Raw genomic sequence first — 20,434 nt, 5'->3', positions numbered from 1 at the left:
GGGGGGGGGGGGAGGCACAATGGGTAATTAAAGTTTTACAAAGGAAAACAGGGGGGAATCTTTAAAAATCTTTTTTCTTAAAGACAGCAAAACCATGGTTGGTCATATATATATGGAAGTATTCTCGGTAATGCAGATTAAAATTTGTTCATATCATGACCCCCAGGAGTAGGGTGGGGCCACAATGACCGATAAAAGTTTAACATAGGAATACATAAGAAAAATCTTCTCAAGAACAGCAAAGTCATGTTTGGTGTTATTTAGTTGGAACATCCTCAGGTAGTGTAGATTTAAGAAATTTGTTCAAATACTGACTTCCAGGGATAGGGTGTGGTCACAATGACCGATCATTTAACATTGAAATAGATAGAAAAAAAAATCTTCCTCTCAAGAACAGCAAAGTCAAGATTAATCATCTTAATATGAAAGCATCCTCTGGTAGTGTAGACTCAAGTTGGTCTAAATCAAGTCCGCTGGGTAAAGCGGTGCCACAATCACCGATAAAAGTTTTACATAGGAATACATAAGACAAATTCTTTTAAATTTTCTCAAGAACAGCAAAGCCATGATTAGTCAAATTTATAAGGAAGCATCCTCATGTAGTGTAGATGAAAGTTTGTTCAAATACTGACTCCCAGGGGTAGGGTTTGGCCACAATGACCGATTAAAGTTTAACATAAGCATACATTTGAAGAATCTTTAAAAATCTTCTTCGCAAGAACAGCAAAGCAGTGATTAGTCATGTTTATATGGAAGCATCCTCAGGTAGTGTAGATTCAAATTTGTTCAAATCATGACCTCTGGGTATAGGATGGTGATCATAGTTTAATATTGGAATACATAGTAGAAATCATTTAAATCATCTTCTCAGGAATCTTTCAAAACATTTCATTGATCAATGATTTTTACGAAATTAAAAAAAACACTGAAAACAAAAAATTCAAACGATTCAAATTATTTTTTTTAAATAACAAAAGTGTCTTTAATTATGACATTTTGAAAATAAAAAGTTTGAATATCCTGCATTTATCATTTGAGAATCATCATCCAATATCCATTTTGTTTTCTGTGTAGAAATAAGAACGATTGATTGGAAATTGCATATGAATGAAGTCAAAAACTCTAAGGAACTTTTAGGAAGTTTGAAGTCACGCAATTGTTTACCAAAATCAGTAGCATTAAAACGTATGACTTTTCAACACTACACAACCATTCCTCGCGAAAAAGTAAAGATTAGGCTCTTTGACATCAAAGACAACTGTTTCTTTAATAAAAATGGAACATGTGAATAACATTCATGTACCTTGTCATTGTTCATCTGCAAACTTATTCTTAATATGTTACACACAAATACTCAAAAGTTGCTATCAAAAGGATGCTTGAGTTTCTGATTGACAACACGTACAGTCGTTTGGCCAGTTACGAATTTTGACAGTCAAAGGTCTTTTCGAATTGGAAATACGGTACATTTAAAACCAGAGGTATATTGACTATTTTGACGAACAAGTTAGATTTCAAAGAACGCCTGCGTATATTTATAGCACCGTCAAATCGGTACCTTATTCGGAAATGGCTAAACGACTGTAATATTTAGAAACCAAGTTTGCTTCAATCTGTTGGAATTCTCATGGGTACTATTTATGCCCCGTCTTTAGCAGACTTGTTATTGTTTTCTTATGAATCAAAATTCATTTTAAAAACTTCATCATGAAAAGAAGTCTCTTGCTGTTACCTTCAATTCTACATTCAGATATATCCGGGACGTTTTATCAATTAGCAATATTTATTTCCAGTCCTGCGTTGATTCGATATGCCCCATTAAACTCGAAATAAAAAGCACAAAAGTGACTGGCAAAACATTAGTTTATAAATGATATAGATTTTGTTAAAAATTTAGAATAGTTAAGGAAGTGTTAGAATCTATTCGCCAACTGGAAATCCTAGGCACCATGGCGACTTAATAAGTTTCCATAAGAGGTCTGATATAGAGTTTACGCCTCCCTGTTCATTCGATACTCAAGGGTAAGTTCTATGTACATGTATGATCAATTTCTAGAATGAAGCAGGCTACTTACAAATAAGTTGATTTGACTCGTTATATCCCCAGTAATCTGGAAATAAAAAACACCAAAGAGTCTGTCACATCTGTTCCATATTTGGATGTTTTACTGATTCTAAACGATAAGGGCTAACTAACAACAAAACTAGATGAAAAAACGAGATGACTTCAGCATTTCCATCGTCCACTTTACTTATTTATGTAGTAATATCCCTCCATCACCTGCATATGGTTTTTCCGTCTCCCTAATGATTCCATACTCAAAAGCATGCTCTGAGTACTGTCATTTTTTAATCTGAGGCAGACTACTGACAAATAGGTTGATGTTAAAGAATTTCAACAATCTCGTTTGAAATTAGCATTTTGCAAATTCTATGCTCGTTACATAAGGCTCACGGTGGGTGTGACGAGTCAACAGGGGATGCTAACTCCTCCTAGGCGCCTGATACCACCTCTGGAATTTTCGGGGGTCGTGGTTTTATGTCTTGCTCACAGATATGTATTGTTTGTAGATTTTTTTTGAGATCGATCACTGTTTGTTATCTTCGCCTTTTCTCATTTTCATACATCTATTCCCCAAATAAATTAAAGACCAGACTTTATAACATATATAGACAACTGCTTCTCCAGTAAAAATTGAAGACGTTTATTTGTATATCTTGTTCAAAAACCTCTACATGAAAAGAACAATTCTCTCGCTGTATCCTTCAATTTTGACATTTAACGTTATACGTTTGGTATATATCGAGGATGTTTTATCAATTAACAACATCTATCTCCTTTCCTAAGTTGAATATGAAGACATCAACAAGAGGCCCATGGGCCACAACCCTCACCTGAGTCAATATGGCCCTGTTGTTCTTCGTCAGCAGATTTCTTCTATATATTCATATGTAATGCTTTGATCGCCTGTCATGATTTGAACAAACTTGAATCTACACTACCTGAGGATGCGTCCATATCAATATGACTCATAATGGCTTTGTTGTTCTTGAGAAGAAGATTTTTAAAGATATTTCCTATATATGTTCTTTTGTAAAACTTTGATCCCCCATTACTGCCCTACCCTACTACTTGAGAATGCGTTGAACAAACTTGAATCTACAATACCTAGGGATGCTTCCATATCAGTATGACTGATCATGGCTTTCCTGTTCCTGAAAAGATTTTACAAGATTTTTCCTATATATTCCTATGTAAAACTTTGGTCCCCCATTGTGGCCCCAACCTACCCCCAGGGGTCATGATTTAAAAAAAAAACTTGAATCTACACTACCTGAGGATGATTCCATATTCAATATGAATAATCGTAGCTTTGTTGTTCTTGAGAAGAAGATTTTAAAAGATTTTTTCTATATATTCCTATGTAAAACTTAAATTCCCCATTATGGCCCGACCCTACCCCCGGGGTTCATGATTTGAACAAACTGGAATCTACACTACCTGAGGATGATTCCATATCTATATGACTAATTGTCGCTTTGTTCTTCTTGGGAAGATTTTTAAAAGATTTTTCCTATATATTTCTATGTAAAACTTCAACGTTCATTGTAGCCCCACATTACCCCCGGGGGTCATGATTTGAACAAACTTGAATCAACACTAGCTGAGGATGATTCCATCTCAATATGACTAATTGTGGCTGTTGTTTTTGAGAAGAAGATTTTTAATTTTTTTTTCTATACATTCCTATGTAAAACTTTGATCCCCCATTGTGGTCCCACCCTACACCCGGGGGTCATGATTTGAACAAACTTGAATCTACACTATGTAATGAAGGTTTCACATAAGTTTCAACTTTTCTTGCCCAATGGTTCTTGATGAGAAGATTTTTAAAAGATTACACCAAATTTTTACCAATTCTTAATTATCCCCCCTTGGAAGAGGGCGTAGCCTTTCATTTGAACAAACTTGAACTCCCTTTACAAAAGGATGCTTTGTTGCAAGTTTGTTTGAAATTGGCCCAGTGGTTCTGGAAAAAAGTCGAAAATGTGAGAAGTTTATAGACGGACGGACTACAGACAAAATGTGATCAGAAAAGCTCACTTGAGCTTTCAGCTCAGGTGAGCTAAAAAGTCTGAAAAATCTATTCATATTTGTATGTTTTACTGACATTGAGGGCAAACTGGCAACTTAATTTTATAATATACGTGATGACTTCAATTTTTCAATCATCAACTTCCCTTACTCTTATATAGCAATATACCATTATCACTAGCATATCGAGTTTATGTCTACCAGTTGATTTGATATGCAAGAGCAGGTTCTACGAAAGAAAGATTTCCATTTTTTTTTTAAAAAAAAGGCCGGCTATAGGCAAATGTGTTGATGATACAAGGATGTTTTCAAATACAATCTGTTGATAGGACTCTTGTTGACTGACGTTTTTCATACAAATTGTTTTGTCTTTATTCACACACTGAATTGTCAACGGATTTTCCGTTTACCCGAGCATGCATGGCAGAGAGCACTCGGCGGGTTTGGCCGGTCGGCAGGAGATGCTTACTCTTCCATGGCACCTGATCCCACCTCTTTTTTCAGGGGTTCGTGTTGGCTCTGCTCATAATTTGTATTATTTATTTGGAATTTTGAGAATGATAACTGTTCTTTATATTCAGACTTCATTTGGAAAACTTTCGTAAAATCACTTTTGTACGAATGGAAACGAATATAAAAGAAGTATCAACAAGAAAGTATATCAAATTAGATACGAATGTGGTAACAAGTATTACATATACTTAAGCAACGCTTCATGCTTTAGCAGGAAGTAAGTACGCATTAGGTCAGATTCAATATACAAGTGACATTCAGAGCTTTGTCTCTTGTGTTTGGTATGTTATAGAGTATGTTGCAGACATAGAAATCTGAAGAAATATCCATTAGAAGAGAATGTGAGTTAGCAAAACAAGTTAGCAACAAAGACTGAGCTTTTAACCCTCCCTTTTTTAAAAAAGTCTCTATTCATGGCTTCTCTCATAATTCCAATAGCAGATCTTTTTTGGCTAAAAATTGTATTATTATAATACATACAACCCCCCCCCCCCCCAAAAAAAAAAAACGAGCTAGTCACTTATTGTCTCTGATAGGAGATTGCTAATTGCTAAATATCTGTTGTTCATCTTTATCGGTCAAAATGGAAAAAATGGAATGTGGATATTTGTTATTCACCAGTTCCTCGAACTATTTTTTCCAGCTCCCTGACTAAAGGTCTTTTAAGATGTTTACACGAACTTAATCGAATTTTTTAGGAGAAAGAATGCCAGCAAGAATGCCTCTGACAATTATCTGCATTAAATTGCCTTCATTTTCTTTCAATCAGTGTTCGCAGTATTTCATTCAGAAGAAAAAAAGAAATAAATGTATGTATTTAAAAGAATCAAACGTCTGTATTTCAAATAACATTTATTAAATAAAATTTCTTAGAAATGGGAGAAATACAATAAGTCATGTTTCCTTTTACATGTACATTATATGCAGGAATTATTGCACATTTTCAATTATAAGAATCCTGTATAAATTATTACATTTATACATCATTCAGATTATATGTTTATTTTCATAAGATTTCAATTTTATTATATAAGCATGAAATATACATTTCCGATGTGAAGCCATCATAAAATTTTGAACATATATATTTTTTATTATTTGTATCCTGGAGCAAAGTGGTTATCATACAATATTTTATCCATCTGAAACTCATCCGCGTCAAATCCATCACAACTGAACATACTACAAAAGTAAAGAGGATATATGTATTTAGAGATGGAAATACAGCAATATGATTGCGATAAGGATAAAACAATTCCTACATGTACATGTATGTCAGTTTCGGTATAAAATGCCTTACCTGGCACACTGTCTTTGTTCCAGTTCTATGGGCTCTTCTCGAACAGTCAATTTCTGAACATCTAAAATATGAAAACAATGATCTTAAACATCCACGTTTTACCATTGTTAAGAGATTCTAACTTTGAACAAACAACCGAGAGTATTTGCTTGACTTGATTCTAATTTTTACCAGTAGGGTATGGTGGAACAGGGATGGAGGTACTTATTAAATATGTTTGTTCTATTATATAATTGTAATGGTCTGGTAGAATAAAGATCATGTCAAATATTAGTTATTAAACTCTTTACTTGATTTCAGATCCCTATTTTGTAGAATCTGCGAAGTATTATGAAAACAACTATCCATCTGTGGTTAAATCCTAAATACAACACTTAAAACATAATTTGTGTAATTTTTTGTATAATTTAGCTGAAACGCTTTTGAATGATTTAGATTTTTGAAAAGCACATTTCAACTACATATTTACGATGTATACAATATGAAATTCTTATGGGAGCTACTGAGGAAAGTTCATAGCCCTCTACCCTCGTGTTCTATTTCTTCAAAGACAAAAGTTATTCTTTACTATGGAATAGGGACATTTAAAAAAAATCTGTGGCCTATCATAGCGAGAAAATGAGCAGAATCGTGTAAAGGATACTTGTATTTCAAAGGTTTCTCTTCCCGGTTTAACTTATTGTGCGTAGAAAATGCACACCTATAAAATGTATTCAAAATTTAAAAGTATCCATTGTTATGATGCAAACAGTAATTGAAGAACTTTAAATAATTCAGTACAAATGAAACCTTTATTCATTGACTTATTAAACATTTTTTAAAAATCAAAATATTCAGCATCATCATTCTTCACCTAACAGCTACGAATAAGCTCACTTATTTTAGACCCTTTGTAGGAAGTTCTTCATTATCAAATACTTGAACGCCAATCATGTTCCAGATATTTTATATCAAATTCATCCTGGTCAGAATGTGCAATGTCCAATTGAGATCCTCAAAATTGGGTGAATTCGCTTAATATTCTGAATAATATTCAGTTTCCTTGTAAATAAATGTTTTGGAGAAGGTATTTAATTACTGCCCGGCTTATTCCAAGTTAGTGCATTCTTCTCTTAGTAAATTGCAAGTCGTTTAGTTATCATTGCCAACATTCTAAATGTACATAAATCTTTCATATTTCACAATTATTGCTCATTTCTTTAGTGATGATTTCAATAATTCATTAAGCTTGCTGATTACTTGCTTAAAATTTTGAAATTTTTACAACTAAATTTTGAAACTAATACAATAAAACCTGCTTGTAAGGAACTTGGATAGATGGAAATTTTTTTTTATAAGGAAGCTATGTTTGTTCCCTATCCCTGATATTTCAACTTTTTTTAAATTAGATATAAGAGTCTCGGTTTTAAGAAACTAAAGTACATGTATAAGGATCCTATGATTCCTAATTAACAAGTTTTACCCAATGCCGATTTAAATGTACCAATGCTAACGAAGAAAGCATCGATGCCAGTAAGCAACAAGAGGCAGATGCAGCATTTATTTTCTAAACAATTGCGAATGGTTTCTACGTATATCTCCTATATACTTAAATTAAGAACAGACTTATCGTTTTCAAACAGTTGTTAGCAAAATACAAGATTGTGCTGAAATAATTTGTCTAACATAGGCGTCGGAAGCACATGGAAAGTGGGGGGAGGACTAATTGTAAGAGAAAAAAAATTCCAAACCTGAAAACAACTTGACAACCAAAAAAAAAGAAGAACAAAAAAGAAAATTGTCAAAACCCGAAAATCCTATTCCGTGGGGAAGGGGGGTCGAGCTTCTTTCAGTACAAATTCTTTGTAAAAAAAAAAAAAAAAAAAAAAAAAAGGGGGTTCCCACTGAATTGAATGTTAATAATGCATGTGCTAGTACTTCTAGTTATCCTGCTGGCAATAACGATGTTTTCTTGGCTGATACTTGTGATAATGATTATAGGTGCTGATATTTCTCGTGCTGAAGTAGCTAACAGAAAATGTTCCTTGTATTGTATTTGTTAATTGTTCTCTTTCACCTCATTATGCATTGTATTATCTTGCTTAACAATGATTGAAGTATCCCTTTCCTATGACAAAAAAAATGAAATTTTGATTATCCAATTACAACCAGAGTTAAGATGGTACAAGGAATATTGATGCATGCATAAAAATAAGTGCCCTTGGCAACTTCTGTTTCCCTGTAAATAAGGAAGGTAAAATTTAGTATTATTATGCTCCTCATTGAAACTCTGCTTTCATTACCCTTAATTGACATTTTAGTGCACAGTGCTATGCTTTACATGTATATAGTTATTGGTCTTTCTTAAATTGAGCATTCCATGTCCGACTCTAGAGATTGCATACAAGATACTGAGAAAGACATGTATCTACTAGTGCATTTTTGTTTTACATTCCATTAAGCTAAATTGAAGTAAAAATGTTGCTAACAAACCTTCCATTTTTGCAGTAAGATGGGTGTCTCTGTTAATTCACAAAATTTCTTGGTGGTCGTCATTGAATGGCTATTAACTTTATTAGCAACATCTTTTATTGCATACACGTGTCATATGGTTTTCTTTTCCTTTTTCCAATAAGTGCACATAACATTAAAATATTTCTTTTCAATAAAGATATCTGCACTTTATACGCAATTTAAAGTTTAAATCTTTTTAGACCTCACATGTGTTGAAACAAAAGCGGTTTGTCTTAAACCATATCTAACATTCACTTCCTAGATTGACTCATATTTTACACGGTGTAAGCTGTAAAATATCCCATCCAACACACCAAAGCATTTCTAATACAAGTAACTATCTATTTTGCGTCTTAAAAAGGAATATAAACGATCGCAATTCTACTTCGTATGCATGGCATCGTCACAACGAGGCTATTTAATGTTTGGTTGACCTTTTTGAAATTCGAAAAATATAGAAAAAACAAGTTGTTCGAAGAATGAATGAAGTGCTTTATATGAAGATCCTATGTCATTTCCCTATAGATTATGAATTCGATTACATTAATTAATATGGTATAAATATGATAAAATTCAATTCGAGAAGCGTATTTCCTTATTGTTAATTTTCTGTGGCCTATCATAACCAATTGATGTTTGCGAGGCATCAAAAATGGGTCCTTAGTACACTGTACTTAAATTTTCGCCACAATAATTTTGACATCGACATGATAAAATAACCTTAAGCCTTAAACAAAATTTAAGTAAAGGCCGGCATTTCATATACAGTATGATGTCTAGCTGTGGATAAAGCAAAACATTTTTCGCAGAAATACAAAAACTAACCAATCAACTGACCTTTTTTGCTAAATAAATATGAACGATATTCTAAGTCAAATCTGGGCTCTTGTATTTTGACTGGGGAAAAAAATCATAAAAATAGGGTCACAAAGCAATTAAAAAATCATTAGTCTGACCACAGACAAACCCTGATAATGGTAAATCATTTTATACTAACCGATGTTTAAGTTAAGATACAGATTAAGTTTTACCATTAAGCCACAGCAAACATGTTTACTTCAGACTTCACAAATTAGGATCAGTATCATCATCATTGTCAACTTATTCCACAGCACGACGATATGAAATGTACAGAGTTTCAATAATTACCTTCTTCTTTTTTCGTATTGCTCAACGAAAAGGGTCTTGAATACATCCGTTCACCTACTGTTGCAACTCCCGATTCTTCGTAATGCTTACTAAAACAAAAGTATCCAGAAGATATATAAAAATATTGAACAAATTAAATCGAATAGAAACTTATCTAGAAGAACACACTTAGAAGGGATAAATTCAAATCAGACATTTTAGATCTTTTCATTTGTGTACCAAGGAAATTATAATAGGTAGCACCGATCACTATAGCCAGGTTAGGACAATGGTTAGGACGCTTGCTCAAATCACGCATCTAGTGCCGCAACAAAGAAGAAGGTACAGTTTTAGCTTTATTGTGCCCTTAAAATTTAATGTTTTCAAACAGTTTTGAAACTGGCTCAAATATTAGTTGAGTATATGACTGATAAATCAGGAAAGAATATGGCATGGAGGAGTACCATTCTGGAAATATGAGGTCATTAATTTTTAAAGTATTTCTCTATTTTAAACAGAAAGAGCCTCAAAATGACCCATTTGAAGGGTTATTTTCCTTAAGAAAATAGTGTCCACAGCCGTTGCCTACCTTAATTTTCAGATATGTTGTGTAAAATTCTACAAAAAATCACATATCTCAAAATCTTTGTGGGCGATGCCTGTGGACAATATTATCTGAAAGAAAATTCCATTGAAAATTGGTGTCTTTTGCAACGTTTTAAGAATTTACAGGAAAATGCTCAAGTTTATGACGTCACAATTAGCATTTAGAAGGTCATGTGAGAAAAATAATTTGTATGATCTTTCTGCATGGAATTTCAATGATTCAGAAAGCATGAATTTAAATTTTTTACACCACTTTCATTTTTAAGAAAAAACAGCGGGCAAGATTTGTATGGAAACCGTACCTTGTTCTTTAGACGTCTAATAATTGAATATGATCTTAACAACGTAGGCCCCGTATTGCAGTAGGCGCTGGCACAATGAAGAACCCTCTCATCTTAGACCTTAAGATCCGTGCATAGGTCAAAATATGTGGAACTTTGCCTAAAGCTGGTGATGTCTAATTCTCACATGGTATGTAGAACAAAACAAAACCAACTTCTCCGAAAAGGAATATTTCCTCCTTGGTCTGCATTACCTAAAACTGGCCTAATTTGATCTCATATACATGTTTGTATATTGTCGCCCGCGTGCTAGAGTCGCAGAGTAAGGAGTTGATCCTTACGTCGCGGGTTCGAATCCCACTGTGGGACGTGGAGACCGGTCCTTTGGATGAGATCGCATAAACCGAGGTCCCGTGTCGCAGTAGATGCTTGCACGAAAAAGATCCCTCACTGCTCAATGGCCTTGAGTGCCGAGTAAATTCAAAATTTGCAGTTTTCCACCGGCAAATGGTGGCGTCTCCATATGAGTGAAACATTCTCGAAAGGGATGCTAAATAACAAACAAACAAACCTAAAAAAAAATGTTTGTATACTTTTTAAGAGGGGATCAGCCATTCATTGATTATTTCAATTAAAATGCTACTTTCTAGAATACTCACGTATCGCTGTTTAATGAAAGGTTAGTTTTTCCTTCTGAAATAAAAACATGTTGCACATGTTTATGTCTTTGAATACAAATCTTTATCATATTATAGTTATTAGAAATAGAATCAAAGGTCAGACTTACTTTTCTTCTTGCAAGTAATAACCAATACGATGATGAACAAAACGAGAATCCCTCCTCCAATTCCAGCCAGAAGATACATATTTTCCTTCAGAACTTTAACTAAAAGATACATAAGAAAAAAAGTTCCCTCAGACTGAAATGTTTACGTAGAAAGTCTGACGGTCACTAACAAACCTAATGAGTTATAATATTGAGTCGATAAAGTGATTGAAATAAGACACACTTTTTGTCGTTTTGTTTATAAATTTGAATTTATTTATTTCTTTATTTGAAAAATAATTCCACTTTAATGGACATGAAAATTATTTTTATTAAGTCAACGATTTTTTTCAAAAGGCCATTCCAAGTTTTTTTCTCTGTCTACGGTCAACCCATCTTTTAAATACCTACCTACCTATTCGCACACACACACACACACACACACACACACACACTCACACACACACACACAGAGGCAAAAAAATAAAACACAGACTTTATAGTCATAACAATAACGTCACTCAAATGATTTGATTTCATTAACCTATTTTTCTCTTACAAAGATCTTTTTTTTTTTTTTAGCAAAATCAAGGTATTCAATACTTAGAATATACCCTAATGTATATGACATTGGAGACAAATATTAGAGAAATAACAATATGTAAGAAGGGGTGATTAGGTTCTGCGCTTGATTTTTTTTTTACACTAGTCTTGCTGAAGTTTTAGGAGGATATGAAAAAAGTTTAAAGAAAATGGTTTTCTGCCAGACAGTCCTAGTGTATGTTTTTTGGGGGAAGTGAGGAGGTGCATTTGAAAATGATTACGTTTTTATATAAAAGACAACTGCCTTTCACAATTATGAGGTCCCCGCCCTCTTTTTAAAAAAAACTGACCCACTTTAAATATCAGAAAATTGTTTATTTAAACAAGAGGCCCGTGGGCCACATCGCCCACCTTAGCACACTTGCTAGGAAGAAGCAGAAATCAGTTCAGTATAGAAAAGTTTTAGGTGAGGGGGAGGTTTAAACTTAAATTTATACTACCTCAGGATGCTTCTATATCAATAGTATTAATCATGGCTTTATTTTTTGTTCTTAAACAGAAGAATTTCAAAGATTTTTCCTCCTATGTATTCCTATGTAAAACTCTAATTGCTCATTGTGACCCCACCCTACCCTCCTTAAATTTTGAACAAATTTGAATCTACCCTACCTGAGGATGCTTCTAAAATAACATGACTAATAAACATGGCTTTGCTGTTGATTTTTATCAAGATGATTCCTATATATTCTTATGCAAAACTTCTGTTGTACCCCCAACCTCTGGAGGGTCATAATTTGAACAAACTTGATTCTACAATACCTAAGGTTGCTTCTGTATTAATATGACTAATAACGGCTTAGTTGTTCTTGAGAAGAACAACTTTCAATGTTTCCTATGTAAGGTGTATAATCAGGCTCTTACAAAGGATATATAGATTTTCTTTTACTCTTTCTGAGTTAATGATTGGAATGATTATTAAGACATCTCTGTCTGAGGGTATATCACACAGTACAGTAATTAAATTTTCTCTTATCTAGAGGTGGGGACTGGGTAAGGTACTACTTGCACCGTGTTTCTCTCCTAGGTTCCCATTGCCATTGATAGATAACAACCAGCTATCTCCTCAATCTTTTTAAGATTTTCTACACCCAGAGCTTAACATAATTCCCTGTGATACTTGCCACTGGTGTTAATATAACTTTTTATTACCCTTAAGGGTTTCCATCCTCTATTCTTAAATGTTACATACATAATACTCTGATATTAACTTAAAAAGCATTTTACACTAGGAAAGAACTTACAAAGAGAAAGTAGAAAAACTGTTATTAACTATGCAGTAAGTACTTAACAAAGATTGCATTGAAGTCTATGAAGCAATTTTTTAAAAATAAAGATTCAAATAATAAGAATATCAATAAATACTGTAGAGGAAAAATACACTTCTGTAATAATATGTCTAATTATGGCTTAGCTGTTCTTGAGAAGAAGATATTTCCTATATATTCCTATGGTACTTTTAACCCCTCTTGTGGCCCCGCCCTACCCCCGGGGGTGTTGATATGAACAAATTTGAATCTAGAGTATGTAATTTCATCTTTTCTTGCCCAGTGGTGGTTGAGAAGATTTTTAAAAGATGCCAACAAATTTTCAAGAATTCTTAAATATCTCGAGGCACTGTCTGTGAACAAACTTGACTCCCCTTCACCCAAGGATGCTTTGTGGCAAGTTTGGTTGAAATTGGCCCATTGGTTGTTGAGATGAAGTCGAAAATGTGAAAAGTTTACAGACGACAGACGGACGCCGGACACTCTTTGATCAGAAAAGCTAACTTGAGCTCATGTGAGCTAAAAAGAGAGAGAAATAGACTATCCTGATAATTTCCCAACTATATCAAAATCCCAAAGCCCAAGCGTTTAATATTCCCCAAACAACAACAAAATTCCAAAACCTCTCCTTTTGCAATTAATCGCAATATTTTGTTTCTTTATGTTAAGATTTGATTCCCCCCCCCCCCCCCCCCCCGTAGATTTATCAGTTGCAGACATCCGTGATCGATATTAATTTTACATGAGATTTGTCGCTATATATGTTAATGTAGTATACCTATGAAATTATAGATATGATTTTCTGAGGAATGCTGTATAATGAAACTGGTCGAATGATTTCCAAAGCTATTAGACACGATAATGGTATTTGTTCCAAACCACATTTCTGAAATATTCAGCATTGTAAGGCGCGCCATATATCCCTCCACTTCAATTGTCTTTCCATAAGCTTTCAGTGGCACTAATGTATTTTGGTAATTTACAGTATTATTAACGTAATTGTTGCCTTGACTTCTGATGATCACTTGGTCATAAGGTGCTGGAAATGATATAATTTTTAAGGTTACTGTTATGTTTTGTCCTGGTTTTAGAGTAAGAGTGCCTATAGAAGTCTCTATGAACGGTGGTCCTGTAAAAATGAAAAATTAGTAAGTCTGAAAATTCACATTCTTTTTTTTAAATTTAATCCGAATTAATAATGCATTTGAACGCAATGACAAAACTTTATACAGAGAATGCATATATTAATAAATTGAAAAACCAGCTCTAAACTCGTTCACCAAAACATTTTTGGGATACCCGAAAACCTAGAAAGTTATCAACGCGAAGGAAAGGTGGTTCACAGTTGTTCCTACCTTTGACGTTGAAGACAATGGAGCCACTTGATGTCATCTGTTGGTTTAATGTTCCACAGAGCTTGTATTGAACCGTACAGTTGTACACCCCCACGTCTTTATATGATACGTTTCGGAGTCTGACCAGTGACGTTGTGAAATTTCTCACAATGGTTTCATCTGGTCCAATCAAGTGCTGCCAGGTAAAACTCAGTGGATGGTAAGCTCCCGTAAGGGAACACTCTAATACATCATTTTCTGATACAATTTTGGTGATATTTTTTGTCTGCATTTCTAAAACATGAATTGATTATTATATTAGTGACATTTTTCTTCTCATGCATAGATGTAAAAGTAACTGTAAACCAATTTTTTACGCGTGCTAGAAATATCCGAGAGATTCGCGAGTAACTAAAGCTCGCGGATATTTAACGTCACACTGCCAATGTCATATTTTATTCACATAAATATCATGATCGTATGTGGGACAGTGATTGGAGGCAAGTTGTATAGTGGATGTTTTCAGAATTGATATGATGTTACCGTTTTCTTTGTTGGCATTCAAATATAGTTAATATTTATATTCAGTGTATTTTTCTTAATGAATTCCAATCCCCTATAACACACAAGAAACCTTGCCACGCCGCGGTAGAAAATATGGGTTGTTTAGAAGGGGATATCACCAATTATCAGCACCCTCGGGTAGGAACCCTACTCAGACCTGATAATTGGTGATGACTCCCTTTTCAACAGTCTATGATTGTTTTATTATCCTGAAGGATCTAAGTTATTAATATTCTATTCTTTATTTCTCTCTAAACCAGATCACTGGTACAAGAGATACATATATACAAACAAAAATTACAGTCAAGGGTAAAAAAAAATAGACATGTATATAAAGAAAAAAGAAATAGAATGAAATAAACAATACTGTCATATAATCAGTTATATATATGGAGGATTCAAGGACAAACAGTTTTGAAAATTTTCTTTATAAATTTGGACAATGATTTTTGTATTTCTACATTATTTGTGTTCATAAGTTTTAAACTTGAAAGTGTTAGAATTTTTACAATATCTTTTTTGGAGAAATATTTTTCTATCATTCGAAAAGTACTTGCATTTCATAACATACTGAAATTCATCACCAATAGTTTTACAATCACAAATGCTACATATTCTTAAATTTCTATCAATATTATTCCATCTACCTGTTTCAATTGGCAAATGATGATTACATGTTCGTAGTTTTGTAAGTGTAACTCTTCAATCTTTTAGTAAATTCAGCAAATAATTTTCGAAACCAAAGTTTGTTTTGAAAATTCTCTAATTAATACACTTGGGTGAACAATCAACAATGCTTCTCCATTCTTGTTCAAATTGATTTTTTCTTAAATAATTGACTTGAGCCAGTTAAAGCTATGAAATGTTTGACTTGTCCATATATAACACAATCCACAAGAATAAAGTATTTTATCTATGGGTGTACAAAAGACCCATCCATACAACACCTATAAAATTATGAATAAATCACATTTGTAAGTTAACTGTCATGGGCTGTTAAAATTTTTGCCAAGCACATAACCAGTTTTAATTTTATAAATATTGACAGTGGATATCTATCTGTTTCTCCATACACCATACAATTTGGGGTACTAGATTTAAGATTAAGAATAAATTTAAGAAATTTCAAGTGAACTTTTTCTATTATGTCTAAATTTCCATATCCCCAGAATATGAGTAGAAAATGTCACATAAACCTTTTGTGTTCTCTTATCCACTGCTCGGATTCCATATAATTGTGTCAAACAGATAAATATGTCAACAGACAACTTTGACGTCACCGTTAGAAGTTTTGCATATATATCTTGCTTACGACACTATATTTTAATCTAAAGGGAGACAACACAGTTGTCACTCTGCACACTCGCTTGCGCAATTTCATTGTCTTAACTTTTGAAGGGAGACGACACAGTTGTCACCCTGCGCGTGAGGGAGAGATCACGAATTGTCTCTTCGCACGTCACATGTATACTCTAAACCACTCAGATTGGCTGTATGATTTTGAAGGATAAATACACTTACATACACTTTCGATATACTAGGAACACCAGAATGTAAATTGTTTTGGCTCCATTTCATTAAAAACCATTACCCTATTAAATTGTTGTTAAAATATAACGATTGTACGTTTAAAATTAATTTTTCATTTTCCCCCTCGGATATTCATTTGCGATTTTTAACTTTCAACGTCAAAATGGCCCTTTCGTCTATTTACCACCAGCTCTGAAAGGTGCTAAATTAATGAGATGAATGAATTTAAGATTAAATAAGAGAATATGTAAATATAAACGTTGAACTATCATAATGCGGTATTCAATTTATCGACCTATCAAGGTGCTGTTATACGACCGACGACATCCAATATTAAGAATTCAATGCTAAAATACTTAAAATTATAATGATTTTGCAGTAATGAAGTAAAAATCTAACGTTTTGTATCTTGCAAATACAATCGAGTGGTAAATATATATATACTGCAAGAAGAGTGATCTGCCACTTACTGAATACCAATCCCTAAGCTATCAAATCTTGGATTAAAAGCAATTCGCGATCAGTAGAGCTGCATTTATAAAATATCATGGGTACTACTGACTTTTTTAAAGGAACAATGTATTTATCCAACATTTTTATTTCACATGAGTCACTCAGGTGACCTTTTGCTATCTGTTTTCGTCCGTCGGCGTGCATCGTTCGTCAGTCGTAAACTTTTGAATATTTTCAGCTTCTTCTGTGGAACCGCTTATCCAATTTCAACAAATTATGTATAGATTTTGGGCGAAGGGTGGCAAAAATTGTGAATTTCATGGTCCCTGCCCCCCTGATGCCTGAGGGGTGGGGCCAAAACCATAAAAACGCAATTTTAAGAAATCTTCTTTTCTACTCCTGGACATCAAACAGCAAGCTATCGTTATGACTCTAACTGCAGACAACCATGATTATAACAGAGTCCTTTACCTAAATTGTGAAATTCATGGCCCCAGGGTCAGAGGTTCAGAAGTTAGGATGGGGCTTTATTAACATAGTGAAATTGCATATATTCTTTAAAAGGCTTCTTCTCTCCCCGTGTATATTAAACAAAAAAAACTATCTGTATGGTTATGATGAGCAAAGGTGCTTCTGATGAAATTTCGAATATCATGACCCCTGGATCAGGGGTTCTGTGTAGGGGTGAGGGCTCTATTGACTATGTAGTGAAAATTCTTTTCATTTCTTCTTCTTTGTTCCTGGGTTTTGGTAGATGTACTACATGTACATGCATGGTTATGACAAGCAAGGCTGCCACCGAAATTTTGAATATCATGGTCACCGAATCAGGGGTTCTGGTGTTAGGTTGGGCTCTATTGATTGTATAGTGAAAATTCATCATTTCTTTAAAAAACTTCTTCTCTGTTCCTGGGTATTAAACAAACTGAGTACATAGTTATGATGAGCAAGAATGCCTCTTCCAAAATTGTGAATTTATTTATTATATGGTGAAAATGCATTATTTCTTTAAAAATCTTCTCTGTTCCTCTGTATAAAACAAACTAAGTAAGTACATAGTTATGATGAGCAAGAATGCCTCTTCCCAAAGTGAATTTCATGGCCCCTGGTCAGCGGTTCTTGTGTTAAGGTGGGGCTCTATTGATTATATAGGGAAAATGTATTAATTCTTTGAAAAGTTATCTTCTCTGTTCCTGGGTATTATTTATTCATTTATTTACGTCAGTCAGCATTTGACTGTAAGTAAACAAGCATATGTAAGCATAAGTAGAGCATGCTCTTGCGTATCGAATCAACTGGAAGACAAAAACCCCATATGCCGGTGATAAGGGTATATTGCTACATAAGAAAGGGAAGTTGACGATTTGAAAAATTGAAGTCATCACGTTTATCATAAAGATTTGTTGATAGGCTACCATTACAGTCTTTTTCTAGTAAAATATCCAGATATGAAACAGATGTGTCAGACTCTGTAGTCTCTTTTATTTTAAGCTCACTGGGATATATCGAGTCGACATATGAATGGAAATATCTATTGTTAATTGATAATACGTCGTTGATTTATCTAAATGTCAAGTTGAAGGCCACAGCAAGTGTTTTTTTGTTCTCATATAGAAGTTTTTGAATAAATTCTGGCTTCATATGAATACAAAAATAGGTCTGTTAATAAGGGGGCGTAATTGGTACCCATGGAATTCCAACAGATTGTTTAAAGACCTGATCTACAAAAACTACATATATATTGTGAATCAGAAACTCAAACATCTTTTTAATATCAACTTAGAGTACTTGTGTGTACAATCAGAATGCTTTTTGACAAATAGTTTTGCAAATGACATTAATGACAAGATAAGTGTATTTACGAGTACCATTTCTATTAAATAGCATCTGTCTACGATGTCAAAATGCCTGGACTTAAATTTATCATGAGGAATGGTTGTATAAAGTGTTGAACTGATTTACACCACTTCTCGAATATAATGTTGTACAGTACTCCTGAAGTTTCTCCTTCACTTCTGTAAATATTTTAGTTAGGAGTAAAGATAAAGGCTTGGTAGAACATTTACTGGATCCCACATTGAATCTTTGTTTGTAAGGATTTTTATGGAGTTTTGGAATCCAGTATAGGTATGGTAATTCAAATTCATTTTGATTGTTGGGAATATTAAAAAATATTTAAAATTGACATACGTTTTTTAAGAATTTCCTGCTAAGAAAGGGAGCTATGGGTATAAGTTGGATTACCACTTGCAGAATTAAAAAATAAGAATTCACACTTCTACGCTCTATTGGCCACATATCACATATTCGTTGCTCACGTAAAGCCGTCACAAATTTTGTAGTTTTTAGAAATGGAATGGAAAAACTTAAAAGGGTTATAAAATAGGGAAACCCAGTCGCGGATATTAATTAATCATCTATAGGCTAATCGTGAATTGAAAAAAAAATGTCGCGTATAATCATCGGTTACAGTACTGTGTTCACTAAGGTTTTGTAAAATAAATAGTGTGCTTATCATTGAAAATCAATATCAATATAAACCTTTTAAAATCTCATATCTTGAAAATATTTAAACATTATGCATTGTGTGTATATTTCAACGGAGATAAATATTTGACACATAATTATGTTTTTTTTTTCCTTATTAGCTTAATATATGATTTTGAATGATGACCCCCATAATAACTAAATTTAATATCCTTCATATTGTAGGAGATGAGGAATGAGATAAGCAATAGAAACTGCTGTTTGGATATGTAAACAATTATAGCTCTAAAAAGAATAGGAAAGAACAGACAATATTGACAGAAATAATTTGGCAAAAGTACCTTACAGTGATCTCCAATAAAACATACGACAACGATATTTTCAACTTAAATCCTGAATTTATAAAATGAGTCAACTTCAGGATCAATATCATCATTGTAATCAATAGTAGAGATTCAAATACCTGGGAATGCCGAGATAGTGTTTATCCTTGTTTTGTGCTCAGTGTAATTGCCATTACAGTTCATTTCGGGCGTGATTTCCACTCGGTACACAGAATTGGAAAGGATTCCCTCCTTAGAATACATCAAGGCTGTTGTATCAATTGTTCTTTCTTCTGTATCATTCTGAAAGAGTTTTAAGCGATACGTATACAGAACACATCCTTTGATTTCATTTTCAGAGCTCCAGTTGACATTAAGTGTACAATTATGAATCCAGGTGTAAACACCACGGCTTGTCGGATTCTGGGATACTGAAACTAGAATAAACTTTACTTAGTTACTGATAATATGAATAGCGTTTATAATTTACACATCCAATCGCAATAAGTGTTTACTTTTTTCTATTGTATAGTATATACTTACAACCAACTACTAGATAAAGTGATATTACTTTAAAAATAAGGCAATTTGCATTCCATTTTTGATCAAACATTTTGTTTTGAACATTTACTCCGTCTTATTTGATGTGCTGTGCAAGTTTCTGTAAAACAGAAAATATTGACTTTAAACTT

At 33.5% G+C, this 20,434-nt stretch overlaps 1 protein-coding gene across 1 annotated transcript; it reads right to left on the bottom strand.

Moving 5' to 3' along the window:
• Window positions 1-5,551: 5,551 nt before the first annotated feature.
• Window positions 5,552-20,165, bottom strand: LOC133173427 (uncharacterized). The gene is made up of 8 exons (XM_061308411.1): window positions 19,883-20,165; window positions 14,407-14,679; window positions 13,830-14,180; window positions 11,205-11,303; window positions 11,077-11,110; window positions 9,552-9,640; window positions 5,910-5,970; window positions 5,552-5,791 (listed from the first exon to the last, which is right to left on the bottom strand). The coding sequence occupies exons 1-8, from the start codon at window positions 20,004-20,006 to the stop codon at window positions 5,704-5,706; spliced, it is 1,119 nt and encodes a 372-aa protein (XP_061164395.1). The 5' UTR covers window positions 20,007-20,165; the 3' UTR covers window positions 5,552-5,703.
• Between the last annotated feature and the right edge of the window lie 269 nt (window positions 20,166-20,434).

Source organism: Saccostrea echinata, unplaced genomic scaffold (genome assembly GCF_033153115.1).
Source record: "Saccostrea echinata isolate AGI-Se365-2 ecotype Australia unplaced genomic scaffold, CSIRO_AGI_Sech_v1 ptg000056l, whole genome shotgun sequence".
Taxonomy (NCBI): domain Eukaryota; kingdom Metazoa; phylum Mollusca; class Bivalvia; order Ostreida; family Ostreidae; genus Saccostrea; species Saccostrea echinata.
This window is presented reverse-complemented; position numbering and strand designations above follow the sequence as displayed.

Bases quoted from the DNA above. Each gene is read 5' to 3' on its own strand.
- LOC133173427 (XM_061308411.1), bottom strand. From the start codon at position 20,006: ATGTATTCTAAGGAGGGAATCCTTTCCAATTCTGTGTACCGAGTGGAA. The intron at 11,111-11,204 runs GTAAGTCTGACC...TTTTTATTTCAG, and splicing joins TATTACTTGCAAGAAGAAAA to AAGGAAAAACTAACCTTTCA. The intron at 5,971-9,551 runs GTAATTATTGAA...TTCATATTTTAG, and splicing joins CAATACGAAAAAAGAAGAAG to ATGTTCAGAAATTGACTGTT.